The 19,146-nt window shown below is 40.4% G+C and overlaps 1 protein-coding gene across 1 annotated transcript in view; it reads right to left on the bottom strand.

Annotated features, from left to right (window-relative positions):
- Positions 1-19,146, bottom strand: part of LOC117406361 (mitochondrial intermediate peptidase-like) — a 48,283-nt gene that overhangs the window by 17,870 nt on the left and 11,267 nt on the right. The window contains exons 11-16 of the mRNA XM_059027971.1: positions 18,735-18,888; positions 17,533-17,610; positions 16,483-16,687; positions 14,595-14,704; positions 12,588-12,662; positions 10,734-10,853 (exon numbers count right to left, since the gene is read on the bottom strand). Coding sequence (XP_058883954.1) covers positions 10,734-10,853; positions 12,588-12,662; positions 14,595-14,704; positions 16,483-16,687; positions 17,533-17,610; positions 18,735-18,888 — 742 coding nt within the window. The remainder of the gene's footprint in view (positions 1-10,733; positions 10,854-12,587; positions 12,663-14,594; positions 14,705-16,482; positions 16,688-17,532; positions 17,611-18,734; positions 18,889-19,146) is intronic.

Consider the following 19,146-nt stretch of genomic DNA (forward strand, 5'->3'; position numbering starts at 1 on the left):
GTCTGGAGACAATCTTTCCAAGACGTCATTACTCCAGTAAAGTTCAAAACAATATTCTCACCATTTTCAAATGAGTGCTTGTCATTATCTCACATGGTAAAACGTTTAACCACAGTAAATGTGCTCAGTGACGTTGCAGTCGTCCCATGTTTTTCCTGTTGGTTGTACTATGCATTCGCCATGGTTAACCATGTTTTTTATATGCTTTACCACACCGCTCTAAACTCTCTAATCTCTTTAATCTTTTATAAAGGCTTGTCTTAAATTTAATTCTTCACAAACTACAGGTAAATTGGCTACACCCAATGACAAGTGAAACTAAAGCCTGGAAAACTTTAGTAAAATTAAATAAGACTTTTGAGAAAGCTTTTCTGAAGTAAGCAAATTAGTTTACTCTTAAGTTTCCAGGCCAGGTCTCTCAAACCACAACGCAGCGACAGTACAGCAGCTTATACTTCAGATCTGTGTGTGTGAAGCTGTGGGGCTGTCTTCCAGCCCTGCTTTCACAAAGCTGTTTCAAAACCATCTAGAAACGAACGATCAACACGGCAGAAAATTATGAAAAAAAACAAACAGGGAAAACATATTATTATTTGTATTTATTTTTTACAAATTCTGCAAACGCAAACATACTCAAATCACAGAGTATAACTAACAATGTTAAAATATGAAATACCCTTTGAAATGATTCACATGACAGGGGCACCGCTGTTCAGCCCCTGATCCCCAAACCTATAATTAACTAAATATACTGTTTCTGAATCTCTTAACAGCTTGCGCACATGAGTCTTAGTCTTTAGAAAGTAAGTACAGCAGGAGGTTTAGACCTCTTTTTTATATTTTAAGAGTTGTGGTCTTTACATCTGCCATTGTTTAGATCAACAGAATACACCCCATTAAATATGAACAGATTCTGCATCAAGGGATACGCAAATCCAGGGATCTCTCTCTCTCTCGCTCTCGCTCTCGCTCTCTCTCTCTCTCTCAGAAAAAAACAATTAACAAAAGTCTGTAAGGCATCTGACAGCTACATTATTTATGAGAATCAAATTGTATTGCAAAATACTGCACCAAATTAACTTGTCAAAATGTTTCTTAGAAGTTCCACACCCCAAAAACCGAAGAAAAAAGAAGTTGGGACTATTCCACAGTAGATGCACCCAATTATAGCTTCATTTCACAGTGACACTTGTAGTTAAAAGACAAACACTTTGTATTTTGGCTGCTTTTGGTCTCCACAATACCATGGGTTTTGGTCCTGGCAAGTAAGCAGAATTTCATAAGCAGCAGGTCAGTGTGACTGCATTGTGCATTCAAGCCATGACTATTTATATGGCTTGAACAAAAACATCTTTGTAACATCGTTGGTAAGAAACAATTTACTAGCACTAAAACAAGTATATTTAGTATTGAACTACATGGTCCAAGCAGGAGAGTAACGCATTATGAGACCAAACTGTCTTTTTATTCTGGGATCATGTTACCAAAGCCAGTTGTTTTTTTTTTAACCTCAACAAAAATCTCTCAATCTCAATAAACAAATTGTTACCGTGCTGCTCTCCAAATGTTATCCCATGCAATCCAGTTCAAGTCCTTTGAGATAGTTTGGTGGATTTCTTCCATCTGATAAAGTCCTCGAGAATGCATTTTGAGATTCTTATTTTGAAGTAGAATTTCTTTGAAACCTGGCCCCATTAACTCTGCGCATTTCCTCTTCTATTCTATAATCTTCAGCAACGTTATTTATTTTGTAAAGAAAAATAAATCGAAATGCATTTTTCTCATGTTATGTTGCTGTTTCACAGGAGCCCCCCTGGGTAAACGCCCTTTCTAATAGTGTTTAAATAAACTCTGTACATTCAAAACTCCTGAACCTCTCACACTGAGCTTACAAAGCACTTCAGCTTCCATTCATCTTAAAACACTTCCAGGCTGCGAGGAGAACCATGTAAACATACACTCCTTTTTAAATGGAGAAATCCCATTGACAATCTGCCGGGGACTCAAACCACTGATATTATTAATTTGCCCTTCAGTAACAAGAAATACTTCACGGAACAAATCGGTTTTGTTTGTTAATGTGAACACAAGAGAAATTTACAGAAAAAAAGAAAAACAAGAGAGATTCCATATTTCAAAATGCATTAGCAAAAGGCACTGTTATGAAATACAATCCCGCAGCAAGCTGTTGACATAGAGAAGTGTTGTTTGGAAAGAAGGGCTATAAATCAGGCTCCTCTGACGTGAAGTTTAGAGAAGGAGAGGAGAGTAAAGGAATGGATAAAGCACTGGGCTGTAAGTGCTTAGGTGTTACCACGACAAGTCACATCTGGACTTCTCCACAGTTTAATGAGTTTAACAAAGGCAAACATTTCCTTTGCTAGCGCAAAGTTTAACTTTGGCAGCCTAAGCAACATGAAGTGCTGCATGATGAGTTCCACATTCACACACTCGAGTGGAGCGACGTTGCTTTGAAATGCCTGGAGGCCCAGACTAGCGCTGGACTCAGAGTCTTGGAGGAGTGAGGGCTTTCTAAGCACCTCTTAAATCACCTGCAGCCACTGCACACAGAAACCAGATGAGAGATGAGAAGGGAGGGGGGTCAGAAGTCAAACATGCTTTTGGGATAGAAAGAAAGAAAAAATGGGGGGCTCCCGAGTGGAGCATCCGGTAAAGGCGCTCCGTGTGGAGTGCAAGATGTGCCCTATAGCCTGGACGTTGCCGGTTCGAGTCCAGGCTATTCCACTGCCGACCTTGGACGGGTGCTCCCAGGGAGTGGCGCACAATTGGCTCACCGCGCACCAGCGACCCCTGTAGTCTGGTCGGGCGCCTGCAGGTTTAATGTTCGGCGCAGTGGTCATTACCTGCTAGGTACTTAGCTGTGACAGTTAGGTGTCTCAAGCCGAAGGCACGGTAAACATCAATTATCTAATGAGCGCTGTGGACAAAACCGAACTGATGTTTTTAAGGTAGATTTTGGTCGGGGTCGCTTTGGCTGCTTCAAATATATGTTGTTGTTTAACAGCAGTTTCAAGATCCCATTAGCTTTGAGAGGGCTTCTACTTGTGCAATACTGACTACTCTACTCGGAACCTTGAGAGGGCTTCTACTTGTGCAATACTGACTACTCTACTCAGAACCTTGAGAGTGCTTCTACTTGTGCAATACTGACTACTCTATTCAGAACCTTGAGAGGGCTTCTACCTGTGCAATACTGACTACTCTACTCAGAACCTTGAGAGGGCTTCTACCTGTGCAATACTGACTACTCTACTCAGAACCTTGAGAGGGCTTCTACTTGTGCAATACTGACTACTCTACTCAGAACCTTGAGAGGGCTTCTACTTGTGCAATACTGACTACTCTATTCAGAACCTTGAGAGGGCTTCTACCTGTGCAATACTGACTACTCTACTCAGAACCTTGAGAGGGCTTCTACCTGTGCAATACTGACTACTCTACTCAGAACCTTGAGAGGGCTTCTACCTGTGCAATACTGACTACTCTATTCAGAACCTTGAGAGGGCTTCTACCTGTGCAATACTGACTACTCTACTCAGAACCTGATTGGCTGAAATGAGCCGCAAGATTTCAAAATACTTTTAAAAGACAACAATACACTAATGATGCACACACAAACAGTTAAACATCGTGGGGTTTGTCAAAGTCTCCCAATGATTTAATAAACAGCAATAGTTAAATCAGCCACAGTTTAGATCAACTAAATAGACCCCTTTTTTTAATCATAAACCAGAAGTCAAGAAACAGAAACTATTTTCTTTCTTTTTTTTTAATTATTTGTGGTCTCAAATTATAGCTTAAAGGCTTTTCTTCTCACTTTCATTGTTGGGAAATTGGCAAAAAATGTTGTGCTCCTATCATCCCCAAAATTGCTTTAAGTCGATCTCAAACACGCACCACTAAATACTTTAAAACATGCTCCTGGGGCTGTAGGGCGATGGCACTCAAAATCGAAACTTTTGCCTTAAACTTGAAACAGGAGTCGGGCAAATAAGCTGTTTCTTGTAGATACACATATATGGGATAATGTGCTCGAGCAGATCCAAAAACAGTGGGGAAAAAAAACAAGATTTCAATATGGTTAGCATGTATCTGTGGGTGAGAGCGAGGACTTCACATATATGACATACTCCATACATACTATAGCAGGGTGTCCAATCACAGTCCTGGAGGGCTATTCCTCTACAGGTTTAACAGGTTCAATGAACTACTTCAGGGGCTGGGTGGAGGGTTAATTGGTTCAATTAAACATGTCAGAACAGGAGTAGAATAAAGACCAGGAGTGGAAGGGCCAGCTTTCACTAGCTGTGCACGATAGCAAAGAAACAAGGGTGATATGGAAGCAGTGTGCTGTAGAGGGGCCAAATCTTAGGAAAAAAGCAGCAGTGTGGAGTAGTGGTTAGGGCTCTGGACTCTTGACCTGAGGGTCGTGGGTTCAATCCCCAATGGGGGACACTGCTGTTGTACCCTTGAGCAAGGTACTTTACCTAGATTGCTCCAGTAAAAACCCAACTGTATAAATGGGGAATTGTATGTAAAAATAATGTGATATCTGTATAATGTGAAATAATGTGATATCTTGTAACAATTGTAAGTCGCCCTGGATAAGGGCGTCTGCTAAGAAATAAATAATAATAATAATAATAATAATTTAAAACTGTGTGGAAACTCTTGGAAACAAGATTATTCCTCTCAATGGTTCTTTATCCGTGTTAAATATAAAAACTAATAATAATTAGAACCTATCACTGCATCTGTTTCTACCTTTCTGACTGTTCTGACCACTCCTCGCCGTGCTGCTTGTACTTTTGATTTATTAGGAATCAGTTCTCCTTCTGCATTTTTACCCCACAACAGGAACAATGAACAGATTGCGACTTGTGATATATTTATGGCTTTGAACCGTGAAATAATATATTGATATGACACAGAACAGGGTGCAAAGCTCACAGACGACCCCTCCAATGTTTGTACAAAGCAATAATTCTGTCAGGTCATGTCATGTTATCCTGTTTCTCTTCCATTCCCATGGCTATTCCGCTAGCTGAGAGCAGGAACATCATAACAACTGCATGCCAAAAAATGCAGTAATATTTTTTGGATTACATTTTTATTTTTGGTTTTAATATTAAAGCGTTAACTCTTTCACATTTTAAATTTCTATTTTATACCTCAACCCACTGAACAGCATCACATCCCCGCACCTCACCCCACTGAACAGCATCACATCCCCGCACCTCACCCCACTGAACAGCATCACATCCCCGCACCTCACCCCACTGAACAGCATCACATCCCCGCACCTCAACCCACTGAGCTTGAGCTTGTTGAGATACAGGTCTAAATAAGAACATAAGAAAGTTTACAAACGAGAGGAGGCCATTCGGCCCATCTTGCTAGTTTGGTTGTTAGTAGCTTATTGATCCCAGAATCTCATCAAGCAGCTTCTTGAAGGATCCCAGGGTGTCAGCTTCAACAACATTACTGGGGAGTTGGTTCCAGACTCCCACAATTCTCTGTGTAAAAAAGCGCCTCCTATTTTCTGTTCTGAATGCCTCTTTATCTAATCTCCATTTGTGACCCCTGGTCCTTGTTTCTTTTTTTCAGGTTGAAAAAGTCCCCTGGGTCGACATTGTGAATACCTTTTTATAATTTTGAATGCTTGAATCAGATCGCCGCATAGTCTTCTTTGTTCAAGGCTGAATAGATTCAATTATTTTAGCCTGTCTGCATATGACATGCCTTTTAAACCCGGAATAATTCTGGTTGCTCTTCTTTGCACTCTTTCTAGAGCAGCAATATCCTTTTTGTAACGTGGTGACCAGAACTGAACACAATATTCTAGGTGAGATCTTACTAATGCATTGTAAAGTTTTAACATTACTTCCCTTGATTTTAATTCAACACTTCTCACAATATATCCGAGCATCTTGTTGGCCTTTTTTATAGCTTCCCCACATTGTCTAGATGAAGACATTTCTGAGTCAACATAAACTCCTAGACCTTTTTCATAGATTCCTTCTTCAATTTCAGTATCTCCCATATGATATTCATAATGGAAATTTTATTATTGCCTATGTGCAGTACTTTACACTTTTCTCCATTAAATGTCATTTGCCATGTGTCTGCCCAGTTCTGAATGCTGCATAGATCATTTTGAATGACCTTTGCTGCTGCAACGGTGTTTGCCGCTCCTATTTTTGTGTCGGCTGCAAATTTAGTAAGTTTGCTTACTATACCAGAAAGTCATTAATGGAGGTGGCGTGACATGCTTACATCAGCTTTTTTAATTAGAGAATGTCAGTCACTGCGAGACAGTCCTTTCATTCCCCTCTATTAACCGCAGATAATTACAGCATGAGAAAGAAACATATATAGATTACTTTCATCTTTTGAAGAATTTTAATTCCTGCCCGACATGCTGCAGGGTCGTGTGTGGGGGAGGCTGGGTTTGTTTTTTTCGGAACGCCTTAAGGTCATGTGCAAGATCATGGCACATTTCATGCTCTTTTTTTTTTCTTCTTTATTTAAGCACAGCTTTCCAACTCTGTGGGCTAAAAGAGCAATGCTGCCAACCTGAGTGCTCTTGATGAGCCAGAAAACGGGAAAAAAAAACAAACTGAATAAATTGTAAACGTTGCAGACTGGAACCCAAAACATGGTTAGTTTACTGAAACAAAAAAGACGACTAAACAGCAACAAAGTAATTAGATTAAACTAAGATACCGGCACAAAGGTGACTGATTTTCCTTGTATTCCTTTTGAAGCCCTCACTATGGGATACATTACCTAAATCAAGAGAGCCACATTGTGGATCTCAATGAGCCGTCTGGGGACTGCCCTGGTATAAAGCATTACTACTGTTTCTGCAGCTCTCTGGTATTTCATTTAGTGATTCGCTCCCAACAGGAGGAGGAACACAGACTGGCAATCGGTACTTTTTTAAATTAATTTTATCACCTTGCAAAGGTCACAGATGACCCCTTCAGTGTTTGTATAAAGTTATGATCCTGTCGATCATGTAGGTTGGATTCTGTTGCGTGCCTGCTGGTCCTGTGGAACATCATTTACTTCAAAGAGGTCAGACTCATCGAGACCAGCTGCATAAAAGCACTTCTTATCCATGGCTGCCTCCCTGAAGAATCTCTGCATGTACATTTCAAAGAATAAATCACTTGGACTTTATCGTTCTTGTTATAAGATCCGACTCTATAATAATTTGAAGGCACATTAAAAGATTAACAATGGCTTTATTCATATAACATGCTTTACCATACCTTGTATATTATTTACAATGCTTGCCAATGCTTTACCATGCTTTCACTGTGCATTATTACACTTTGCTATGCTTTTACTCTGGTAAACTTTTAGAAGGGTCCCCAGTACTGTATATTGTTATGGTTTTGTTCTCCCTTTTCCAGGTTCTCTGATAACCATCACCCATAACTATTAAACACTCCTACATTCAGAAATACTGTAATCGAACCCTAACAAGTTCAATGACAAGCATTTCGAGCAGAAGTCCTTTTCAATGTCTTCGTATCCAGTCAAAACATTTCTCATTGGTTTTAGGAAAGGGAGATTACCTGCTTGATTTTTTTGAGGATGCAACATCGACAATGGTTAACTGCAAAGCATATCACATGGTTTATTTAGATTTCCAGAAAGCTTTTGACAAAGTCCCACGTAAAAGATTAATTCTCAAACTGAACGCAGTAGGGATTCAAGAAAATGCATGCACATGGATTAGGGAGTGGTTAACATGTAGAAAACAGAAAGTACTGATTAGTGGAGAAACCTCAAAATGGAGCGAGGTAACCAGTGGAGTACCACAGGGATCAGTATTAGGTCCTCTGCTATTCCTAATCTACATTAATGACTTCAATTCTGGTATAGTAAGCAAACGTTAAATTTGCAGATGACACAAAAATAGGAGGAGTGGCAAACACTGTTGCAGCAGCAAAGGTCATTCAAAATGATCGAGACCTGATTTGTAACACCACAGTTTTATTTATGGTATAAGAGAAAAACTAAAAACATTGACCAACCAGCTAATTTCCTGCTGAACTGGATATGTAAAAATAGTAGGAAAAATAAAGTGAAGGGGGGGGGGGGGGGGGGTTCTGACATGTTTAACATGCTGGTGAAATGTAGAGTTCAGTTAGATTATTGTACTATACTATAGTACTATAAATTGATGCATGATCTGGAGAGTTTTGAGGAGGTGTGGTGTATTAATGATGTTTTCTGTGAAATAGATGGAGAACAACTAAGTTTTAATTTCAAAAAAATTAAAAATCTGAAGTTGATTTGTGTGGATGAAGGTTAAGGAGTTTTATGTAAAGGGGGGGTTGTGTTATTTGATTAATTTGTGTTTTGTTTAATTATATGAAAATAAAGTAAAATTAAAACATTCATTTACAAAATGAAAATAAAAATAAATCGTTAATGGCAAAAATAAGTAAAATAAATAAAAACGATAAATAAATTGAATAAAGTCAGAGTGAAAATTCTAAATGAATAGCTAGCAAATTGAATAATGGTAAAGGTAGAAATCATGGTAAAATAATAAATAACATAACAATGGCCATAGGTAAATGAAATGTAACACTGAACTCTGGTTAACCCCCCAAAACAGCGGCCTAATTCAGCCCTGCATGCATGGTTTGGTGTTTTACGTTGGACCTCACTCTCTCTGTCTCTCTCTCTCCCTCTCTCTCTCTCACACACACACACACAGCTGCATTTGTGCATTAGAACTGTTCTTTATACTCCTACAAAATGAACTGTGTCTAATATTGTCCCCAGGGAGGAGTAGCCTTTTCAAAGTATCCTCTTGTTTTGTTATTTCAGCAGACAAAAAAAATATGTAATCCTTTAAATGCAGCACTGCCTGGATATGATATAAAACCACCAATAAAAGAAAGGCTAGAAGAACCTTTACAGCACTGAGCCGTGAGCAGCTTCATTCTTTACAGCACTGAGCCGTGAGCAGTTTCATTCTTTTTCTCCACCTACAAACCGAGGGAACCGCGCAACAGAAACACACTTTTCCAAGTTCTTGTTATGATGTATTTTTTTTTCAATGCAAAAGATTCAGACAGGAATGTTTTGGTAAACATTCATTAACCACAGACTGATATCATGAGAATCCACCAGACCACCAACCTGGAGTAACAAAGAAAAACACTGGCATCAAAAGAGCCGTTTAAACGTTTCTTTTCATCAAACACATTGTCGGTTTGAAGTTTTCTGATAATGATCGGACCACCATTTTCTTTTTTCTTTTTTTTTTTATAGTCGCTGCTAAAATCAAATCAAATAAATGAAAAGAGGTTTTAGGTAAAGGTGCCATTTATCAAAACCCCTGCGCTCTCATCATTACACTTTTTGAAAAAGAATATATCATCCTAAGATTATGTATCTTAACACAAACAATTTACAAACCTGTTTTTTTGTGGGCCTCTCATTGCAGTGATTTTAATAAGCGCGTAGATTTGCCCTTTGGGGGGGGGGGGTGGGGGGGTGGGGCACCAGCAGGGCGGCAGTATTGAGATCCCCTGCTGTACAGACCATTAAAATAGACTCACTAACTCTTTTATATCTAGGCTCCCGTGAGGTTCCAACGTGATTTCAAATCCAAACTGTCTTTTATGCTTCTTTAAAACATCCCGTCACCCTGAACTGCAACAGCGGTGTTCAGTTTATATCCCAACAGGAAAAGAAATGTTGAAAAAGATGACACGTGTAACCCTGCCTAACTCCTGTGACTGCAGGAATCTGTATTTCAAAGAGTAACGTGCCAATGAAGTGTCCAAGGTAAAAAGTGAATGAAGGCTGTTATTATTCACTTTGTTTGTGTCCTAGTCTTGGGATGTCAGCTTAATTCCATTAAGAACAGAACTTTGAATGGCAAGCTTCCTTGAAACATCACTGTAACCCTGTATCCACCATGCCTAGCAGCAAAATGAGTATCGGATACATACATACATATATATATATATATATATATATATATATATATATATATATATATATGGATGCTGTTGAAGGGTTTATTAAGAAGCTGTCATGTGTTGAGGACTTAGTGAGTGAAAAGAGCAGAAAGGGGAGGGCAGTCTGTTTTAAATAATGCGGTTATTTTGTAACCTGATAAAATCATTCTGAGCTTGTAACTTGGATACACCCTATTCAGCCTCACATTTTACAGTTCCATGCACAGCTGAAGGAACTGTCTCATGAAACCTATATTTTGAGGAAGTCTACACTGCTATTTTTGAAAGCAACATGTTCATTATTAGTATTAAGACGTCCCTTAATACTAGAACATCCTCAGAGCCAGTCTTTAGGAGACAATGGGCTGGTGATGAGTTTCACTGACAAGCATAAGAGCACCAATACTCGCCCAGCTCCTGGAAGCCTTCTCAAGTAACCAATTCCAAACCCGCAGCACTCTCCCTAAAGATGTTTCTCTATCGACGGCATGGCTCAGTAACCAATCCCAAACCCTCAGCACTCTCCCTAAAGATGTTTCTCCTGTCCCTGTCTCCACTTAATTACCAAATGTCTCCTCTGGTCCTGGTTTGCTCTTAAAGTATTGTTTAACTCTGACAACTCCTTCGCTTGAAATTATATATGTTTAAAAGTTAAATTAGAGAGTAGAGGGGGAGGGGGGGTCGCTGCCTATAAATCAAAAGCAATGCTGCACTCACTGTATTAGGAACGTACGACAAGCCGTAAAATAGCGCCTGGGTTTCCTGAAGAATCTCGGTGGTTGATTTGCTTTGATGGGGTTGCCCATGGTAGATCTGATCCAGGACTGCATAGAAAACCTAAGGAGAAGAGCAAGAGGTTATCAGTTACTGTACTTCTCATCCCATCAGCATCTCTCTCTCTCTCTCTCTGCTACTTTTCAATTTTAATCGGTAAAGCTGTGCTGAAGCAGGAGAGGGGCAGAGCTCAGAATAATAAGTGCAAGTTAGTTCTGTTCAACTATCTCATGTTTTGTTCTGTGCATATTATTTTTACTTGTAAATGTATGCTAGAAAGGTTTGTGTAATACACTTTATATGCTGCTTTTTCTACGGTTTATTTGAGACATTTGTTTAATTTGTGTAGGAACTTGAGCTTTACAAGGTATAGCTTCACTGTGACCAAACATTATTTCAATCAGAAAGTTGGTAACCATGGTTTTGTTGCATGTTGAATATGATAAAGGGGTTTCTCATTTTTTTTTTTTTTTTTTAAGCCTAAAGGTTGATTTCACCCATGCTCTGCTTGAATTGAAATAAAGATTGTAAAAAAACCAAAAAAAAAACAGTAAATTCTATGAAAAATAAACGTTGATATTAATCTTCGATTCTAGTGAGGAAATGACTTCCAACAGCAATAGTCAGGTCAATCTTCTACGACTGAGCGCTATAGTAATTATGAGGACTTGCCGTGGGATCACGGATCAGATGCAGGTGTGGCATTTTTGCTCTCTCAGAGAGTCTGGATGGGAACTAAACTGAACATGATTAACTGACACCTCGTTTTGGCTTGTTCTTTTCCCCTTTTGTATGAAGCAATTGCGTAAAGGATCTTAAAACTCGCAAATGAATGAATCTTGTTCCGTTTACAGATGCCATCCGGACATACTGAGAGTACCAATAAGTAAGCACTGGATCGAGCTGCAGTTTTATCATTATTACTATTTATTAAACACTTTTTTGTTTCTTCCCTGACGAAGTTAGTGATATTTGAATTAAACAAGTGACAATCTGCACATCTGAATTGCAGAACCAGGCACGCAACCAACATTAAAGGCAGACTTACGACAGCTACACCTACGATAAACCGGAGAACAAGATGAACACGGCACAACTCAATATAAATCTGAAACAAGAATGATGAAACCTCTTTGGCTCAGGCAGGCAGCCCTCAGGCTGGGAGGGCAGAGGTTCAGACAAAGAAGAATTTGATCGCTCAGTTTGCGTATATCTACATCTGTGTCTATGGTAACTATACTGCTGATGGGGCCGTCCTTCGCATCAAATGGAAACAAATGAACAGCCCTTTTCAGAAGCTGTTGGCTCCATGCAAACAAACCAAACTGTGCATTTCCTTGTGAACAAACATACAGTAAATGCATACAGTCATGTTTAAATACCCCTACATTAGAGATCGGGTTGGGTCTTCTATGTGTTCAAGTATGCAAACCCATACCACCTTTCATAAATACAGGGTCTCATGGGCAGCAGCCAAATTAATTCCACTGCACTTTGTAGACAAACAATGGCAGTTCACTTCCCCATTGTTTCCAAGAAGGGGGGCGATCCCGATTCTTTGATAAATTAAAATAAGAACAATGTAAGGATAATAGTGAGAGCGAAACAGGGACTAAGGGGCAGGAGGATCCTAGATTTGTAATCCAAGTCATGCACTGTGAGACTGGGCAAGTGATGCTTTAGTTCTGCAGGCTGTAATGAATTGAACGAAAGGGGACCCAGCCCTTTCTGAAATGCAGGGTCCACCTTTTTAAAAACTGAAGTTGCAGCTATTTTAATTGCATGCAAGATTCCTACCTGGAGCTGGGTGTCGGCAGCAGCGCACACTTTCTTGGACTCGCATAAGCGAGAAACCATGCTTTTGGGAAGTGGCTGTAAAAACAACAAAATACAATTAATTTTTAATGATTTCTTAGTCACAGGATTGGTGGAACAGGGCAGAGGCAGGGAGTGAACTGGCGTCCCGCAAACACACCACAGGCACACCTTTAACCACTATGCAAATGAACCAGGCTCGCTGCATTCAGGATTACAGAGTTTTTGAACTGCATCTCTCTGCAATGGCAGCACTTCACACATCACTCAGCACTCAGTTGAACCAGGCTCGCTGCATTCAGGATTACAGAGCTTTTGAACCGCATCTCTCTGCAATGGCAGCACATCACACATCACACAGCACTCAGATGAACCAGGCTCGCTGCATTCAGAATTACAGAGCTTTTGAACCGCATCTCTCTGCAATGGCAGCACATCACACATCACACAGCACTCAGTTGAAGCACAACATGATTCAGACCTGTGACTACCAGCTGTCTGGCATTAAGACAAACAGGTTGCCTTTATTTTACAGTTTTACAATTTACTTCAAGCAAACCTTTCTCTGTATGTTTACATTGACCCAAATTTTCAAACATCTGCTAGGTTGAACTTTGCAGGAAACATCAAAGGTGCAACTGAATCATTTCTTTACTGAGCTGCATTGTCTTGTCTTTGAGGACAAGGTTCATGACTGTGATCTTCCATCAAATCAACCACATCTTTATGGTATATAGCCTGCAGCTGGCATTATCATTACACTAACTTACGTGTTTAATTATGACGCAAACACTGTCAATTAAAGACTATTTCCCTCTTTGCTAAGCACCCTGGTTCCATTACACTGAAGTACAGCTTATATTATTTTACTTTGCTGTGGTTGCTTAAATCAGGACACACTCTGTTTAACCCCAAATTCCCCCCCCCATAAAAATGAAACAGACTGAGTGGGGGGTCCGCCGAACAAACATGCAATGATCGCTTCAGTGGCCTATGATATACACACAGAGCACATCAATAAAAGACATGCAGGGGAGTTGAATGACAAACAAAACAAAGCTCCACAGCTCCAGCGATGCATGGCCGGGGACAAGGAAGACCGAGGGGTGACTGCTGCTGAGAATAAAGCAAATATTGGTATGTCAGTAAGATATTTTAAAAAGCTTGATTCAAACGGAGTCAACTCCACAGAGGCCAGTGACCCTGAAACGGTTTACTCGGCACAAAACTATCTGGGTACAAAGTCTCAAGCTGGAATGTTGCTTGTTTACTCCCCAGGCTTTAGCTTGCAGTAAGCCAGACAGGATCGGCAACAGAGTCGAGCCAGGAAGGGTCGCTGCACCCCACTGAAAAGCAAAAGAAATGTGCACAGCTGGGAGTGTGTAATCATGGCGTGGCACACCACCCTGCCACTCACACATACGTGATCTGTATCATACCTTTGAAGGACCTGAAGAGAGCTCAAACAGTCACACACAGACCAGGTCAAACCGACACATTTCCAGTGTGGTTCTGAAGAACCAGAGTGAATCAGAGAGACCAACACGTAACGCACAATGGGTGAGCACACATTCAATTGTCACCGCTGGTTAATAAGAAAGTGTGCACGCACAAAAGAGTAATTGCTCTTCAGCAAAGCTTTTTATTAGGGTCTGAGTTTCAACCTGCCTTTGTAATGGGACAGTTCAGCAGACACCCCAAGGCAGTAACGGCAGATAATAGCAGGCTAAAGGCAAGACAAGAGCCTCCAAGTTCGCTTGCATCGTGAATATGGTCATATTCTGTACAAAGCAGATGCATGTCTTATTTTACTGTTTAATGCTGGGATGAATATCGGTGGTGCCAACTTTACTAAATCATAAAAGCACAACTTAAGGGGTTGATTAATTACTGGGCTTTCACAATAAACATGACAAAGCAGCAGACTAATCAATGCATTGCACTTCAGTTTAACAGTTATAATAAAAAAGAGTTATCTGGCATGGATACCTGTCCTGTCTTATAGTGTCTTGCAAACTGATTCACCACCCGATAGTCACTTGCAAAATATTCCATCAGAATGGAAGGGACCTCTGCAAAGTCTGTGGGGCATCTGGTTCCTAATAAACAAGAAAATAAATTATACATAATTGACTGAAAATATGGTTTACCTTGGTACACAGCCAGCTGGATTCTCAAAACTGCTTGCTCCAAATGGTCACAGCCAGTGAAGACACCAACACAGAAATAAACAACTCAGATGTTTTACTGTAAAGAGTCTTAAGAGTGGCTAATCTGTGTTGAATAAATTGCGCTAATGACGATATCTGTTAAATATCTTTTCACACATTCACTACCATATGAGTAGCAAATAACAAAAGACATTGGAATGTCATGTGTAAGTCAGTATGCACAGAAAACATAAAAAGTGTTCTGGACATACATTGCAGCCAGGACCCCTTTTGTAGAGGAGAACTACTACTTCATTGTAAACTACTGCATTATAAAGTGAATTGCCCAATCTGCAGTGTGTGTGTGTGTGTGTGTGCGTGCATAAACATGTCTATTTAGATACACACAAGCAAAACACTGCTCTCTTTATAAAGTACAGTACAGTACAGTGCCAGGGTGACCAGGAAACACAGCTGTAAGTGATCTTAACTGGTTTTGTAACAAATGAACAGGTGCCCTTTTCATTTTAACACACCATACCAAGGATTATTACGCCACTGGACCATACGAACTCCTAGAATGATGCATCCTAGCAATATCAGCTCTTATTTCTCAGCAGGAGCCGATCTTCTCAGCCTTGATCTCACATTCCCAGGCATGTCATATAATAACTTACTGGCTTTTTGTTTTAGTGCTGTATTGATCTGTCCAATACTGGAGAAGGAACCAAAGGTAATGTGTTCTAGCAATTCCTCAAGGTTCCCCAGGGGCTCGCATGATAAAAGCACAGGTGCTTAGAGTGAAAGGTAAGTTATGCAAGTGTGGTTTGAAGTCTCACTTCTGCTGTTCATGGCTGGGAGTGTACAGGGAGCGCTGTATTGGTCTTTGCTCTCCCATTGGGTTAGAGAGCCTGACAAGTTCAGACAAAGATCTCTAAAGCTGGTCCTTCACCCCAGGGTCCAGTAGCTAGCAGTATTAACAAGGAAAGACTTCTCTCATTTAAAAGAGCTTTTGACAAACATGAATCCACACACACACACAAAAAGGAAATGTCCGGACCATTTTTCCCTGCCACCATAAATATAATTTATATTACAATTTTTCCAGGGCCCCTCTTGTAAAATGAGGCCTCGGTCTCAATGGGTAAATCTGCTGGTTAAATAAACACATACATATTAAGAGCCCTGTTTAGGCATTTAGAAACCAAATAACATTACATTACTGCTTTAACCTAACAGACCTAACCTGCATTTGTCCATATCCTACCTTTACAATGACTGGGCGGACTTCAGTTGGCCCAGTTTTTTGTTTTATTTGGCTTCGACCACTGGAGATGTACAGCAACAGCAGTAACTAAAGCACCTTCATGCTATGCCAAAGAAAGCAGTATTGTGTAAAGTGATCGAGTTTAAGGCCAAGTTGAATACCAACGTAAAACTTCAGAGAAAGTAAGTCAAGCTGACAAACTTTTCGGCGAGTCTAGTGCCTTTGTCAAATTTTAGAATGTATTATTCAGTGTTTAAAGTTCAGGTCGAGCTCTTAACACCCTAATGGTCCAGTTAAGGACTGAGTGAGGAAGGTCTGTTTGAAACCATTCTGATGTGGAGCACAACTCCAGGACTAAAGATCAATTCCACACCTGGCTGGAATAAAGACTGATCCAGATCGAGTGTTAAAGTTTATAAATGTCTCTGGGGGTCGTAACCCTCTCTGGCTCTGCACTCACCTGTCACATGTTGATAGCGGGTCCTGCCCAGCATGGAATGCATGGCGTGCCCCATTTCATGGAAGAGGTTCTCCATCATGCCGGGAGTCAGCAGTGTGGGACAGTTCTTCGTCGGGTGAGGCAGACTCAGCATGAGGACCACCACGGGGAGCTGGTACTCCCCGTCCTCCTTCAATCGCCCTCCGCGGATCGTGAAATGGCAATCCTGGTGTGACACGAAACACATGGAAAGAAAGAAAGAAAGAAAGAAAGAAAGAAAGAAAGAGTTCCGCTGCATTTTACAAGTATCATTACAGGTTTCCTTTTAATGCTCTTTTAACCTTTTAAGGTACAAGGGACATGTGTGTGTGTGTGTGTCCCAGGAATAAAAACACAAGGCTAATGTTCTTATTTGTGCAATGAGGCGCCCGAAACAGGGTTTAAAATGTACTGACAGGTTGGACCTGCTCTTCCACACTGTCAGTTTCCTCCTCGTGACGCTTGAGTCGCTTTCAAATGTTTTTTAAGAAGAAACTGGTTTTGAACAACCGCTTAATTCCTGGTGTAGCTTATGGGTTAACGCACTTGGTTTCTGGTGTCTGTACTCATGCACAGATCACATGGAATTAAAAGCCCTGTTAAACATATAAATTATTTTTTACTGCGTCATGGACTAGTTTTCTACTGCAGCGAAGAGTGATTGCACATAAATACAGAATTAACTTTAGGAGCAAAAGGATACAGAAGGGCATGTAGTTAGTACAAACACCAGAAAATACTATAGCTTAGAACTTCACACGACAATCAGGCCAGTCTATAACCTTGGAGAGGGGGCATTATTTCAACACAACACAACTGTACTTGTGAAGCCACCACAAGTAACTTAGACAACTCTTCAGGAGAAAACAACTGTTGAGCAGTTAAGCACTGCAGGGTATGAAAAGCTTTGCTGTGCAGCTGTTAGTACGCAGGCAGTTGAGACACCAGCCTGCTTTATCCCTATTGATAGCTGATGAGAAGTGGAAATGCATGGACGAAAGCTAAGAATGGGATTGTTTTGATTAGCAGTACCTGGTGAGGTTTGTCAAGCCTGTGGAAGAAGTCACAGTAGATGTACCCCAGCAATCCCTCGGATTCATGGACAACAGCCTGGAAAGGAATGCAAGCAGATCTTACAGACAAGCAAGAACCTCTGAGCAGTCCAGCTGCAGGATTCAGACAATGTACTGCAGATTAGTCTTAAATGATGGGTTAATACTGTAAAAGGACCCACAATAAAAATGCTGGATGCCACTGGGCAAAATTTGCACCAGACCTGCTACTGTTTCCAAATGGTTGAGTATGAAAAGTTTCCAAACGGAAGTGAAGGGTTCGTCAGAGGAATGCTTCTACCAGGCTGGGGAATGTCTTTGTTTAGCACAACGTTACGAGATGAGTCAGTGGCTGCTATTACCAAACCAGTAATTACCAACAGCAAACAGACACTTTATGATGTAGTAATGCATTAATTAATTTGTTTTCAAATGATGCAGACTGTCACATATCAAATTAATCAGGCAGACAATTATTTTATTGTGAAATGCAAAGTGGATGAAAACCCCTTTTGCCCGAGGAGTGTAATTTCCAGTAGCAGTAAGTGATTCACAATATGCCGGCTACATGTTTGCGTTCAGGATTTTTGGTTTGTTTGTTTGTTTTAAATCTTTAATGCTGATGGAAATTTTAATATCACAATGTGGTTGCTGGAATTAACACTAGTCTACTTGCACAAAAGCTTTGGCTTTGTTTGAATTAATAAATGATTACATATTCATATGCAAGGATCCAATCTTCCAATCCGCCACCTGTTTATCCGCAGGGTTATAACCTCGCCGCTGCAGTTCGAAACCTCCCCTGCTTTGCTCTCATGGAAAGTTGCGTGTGTGCAGTGCTACACTGCGCAGTTTGGGTGAATATTTCCAGGGATTTCAATAAGACCCCCATTGCATTGCACTTCAAGTAGATGGCAGGTTTTTACTGGTTATTTTTACATCTACGTCTCCGTATTAACACACATTCACCTTGGTGGCCTCATCGAGGAACAAGGCTCCTTTCCATGGACACTGGTGCACAAGAACAAGGCTATGAGGCACTTCAGTTCCTAAAGTTCAGGACTGGAATGGAATCAGTAGACACAGCAGTGAAACGCTGCACATGCAAACACTAATGCCCATTCAGTCAGCTGCGGTGCCACATAAACAGACTCCTGCCAGGACAACGAAGCAGAAACTCACCAGCTTCCGAACATCCTCGCACCACACCTCCCCTCTCTCAGGCTGCTCGGCTTGGAAAGACACACCCAGGAGCTGGCTGAATAGCATGTTCAATCCTTCCATACAGGCTCCCAGCGAGAAGAAGGGGCTGTACAGGCTGGGTTCAATGTTATACCTGGAGAACAAACAACAGGGCAATTAATGATGCAGCGTTAACACAAATCACGTTAGTACACATGCACAAAAAGCAAGGCACACCCAAATCATACTACTGTCATGAATGCATGGCAAATATATTCACGTTATCTAACTAAAGAGACATATCAAAATCTATATAATAAATATATATATATATATATATATATATATATATATATATATATATATATATATATATATATATATATATATATATATATATATATATATACAT

This window comes from Acipenser ruthenus, chromosome 8 (assembly GCF_902713425.1).
Source record: "Acipenser ruthenus chromosome 8, fAciRut3.2 maternal haplotype, whole genome shotgun sequence".
NCBI lineage: Eukaryota > Metazoa > Chordata > Actinopteri > Acipenseriformes > Acipenseridae > Acipenser > Acipenser ruthenus.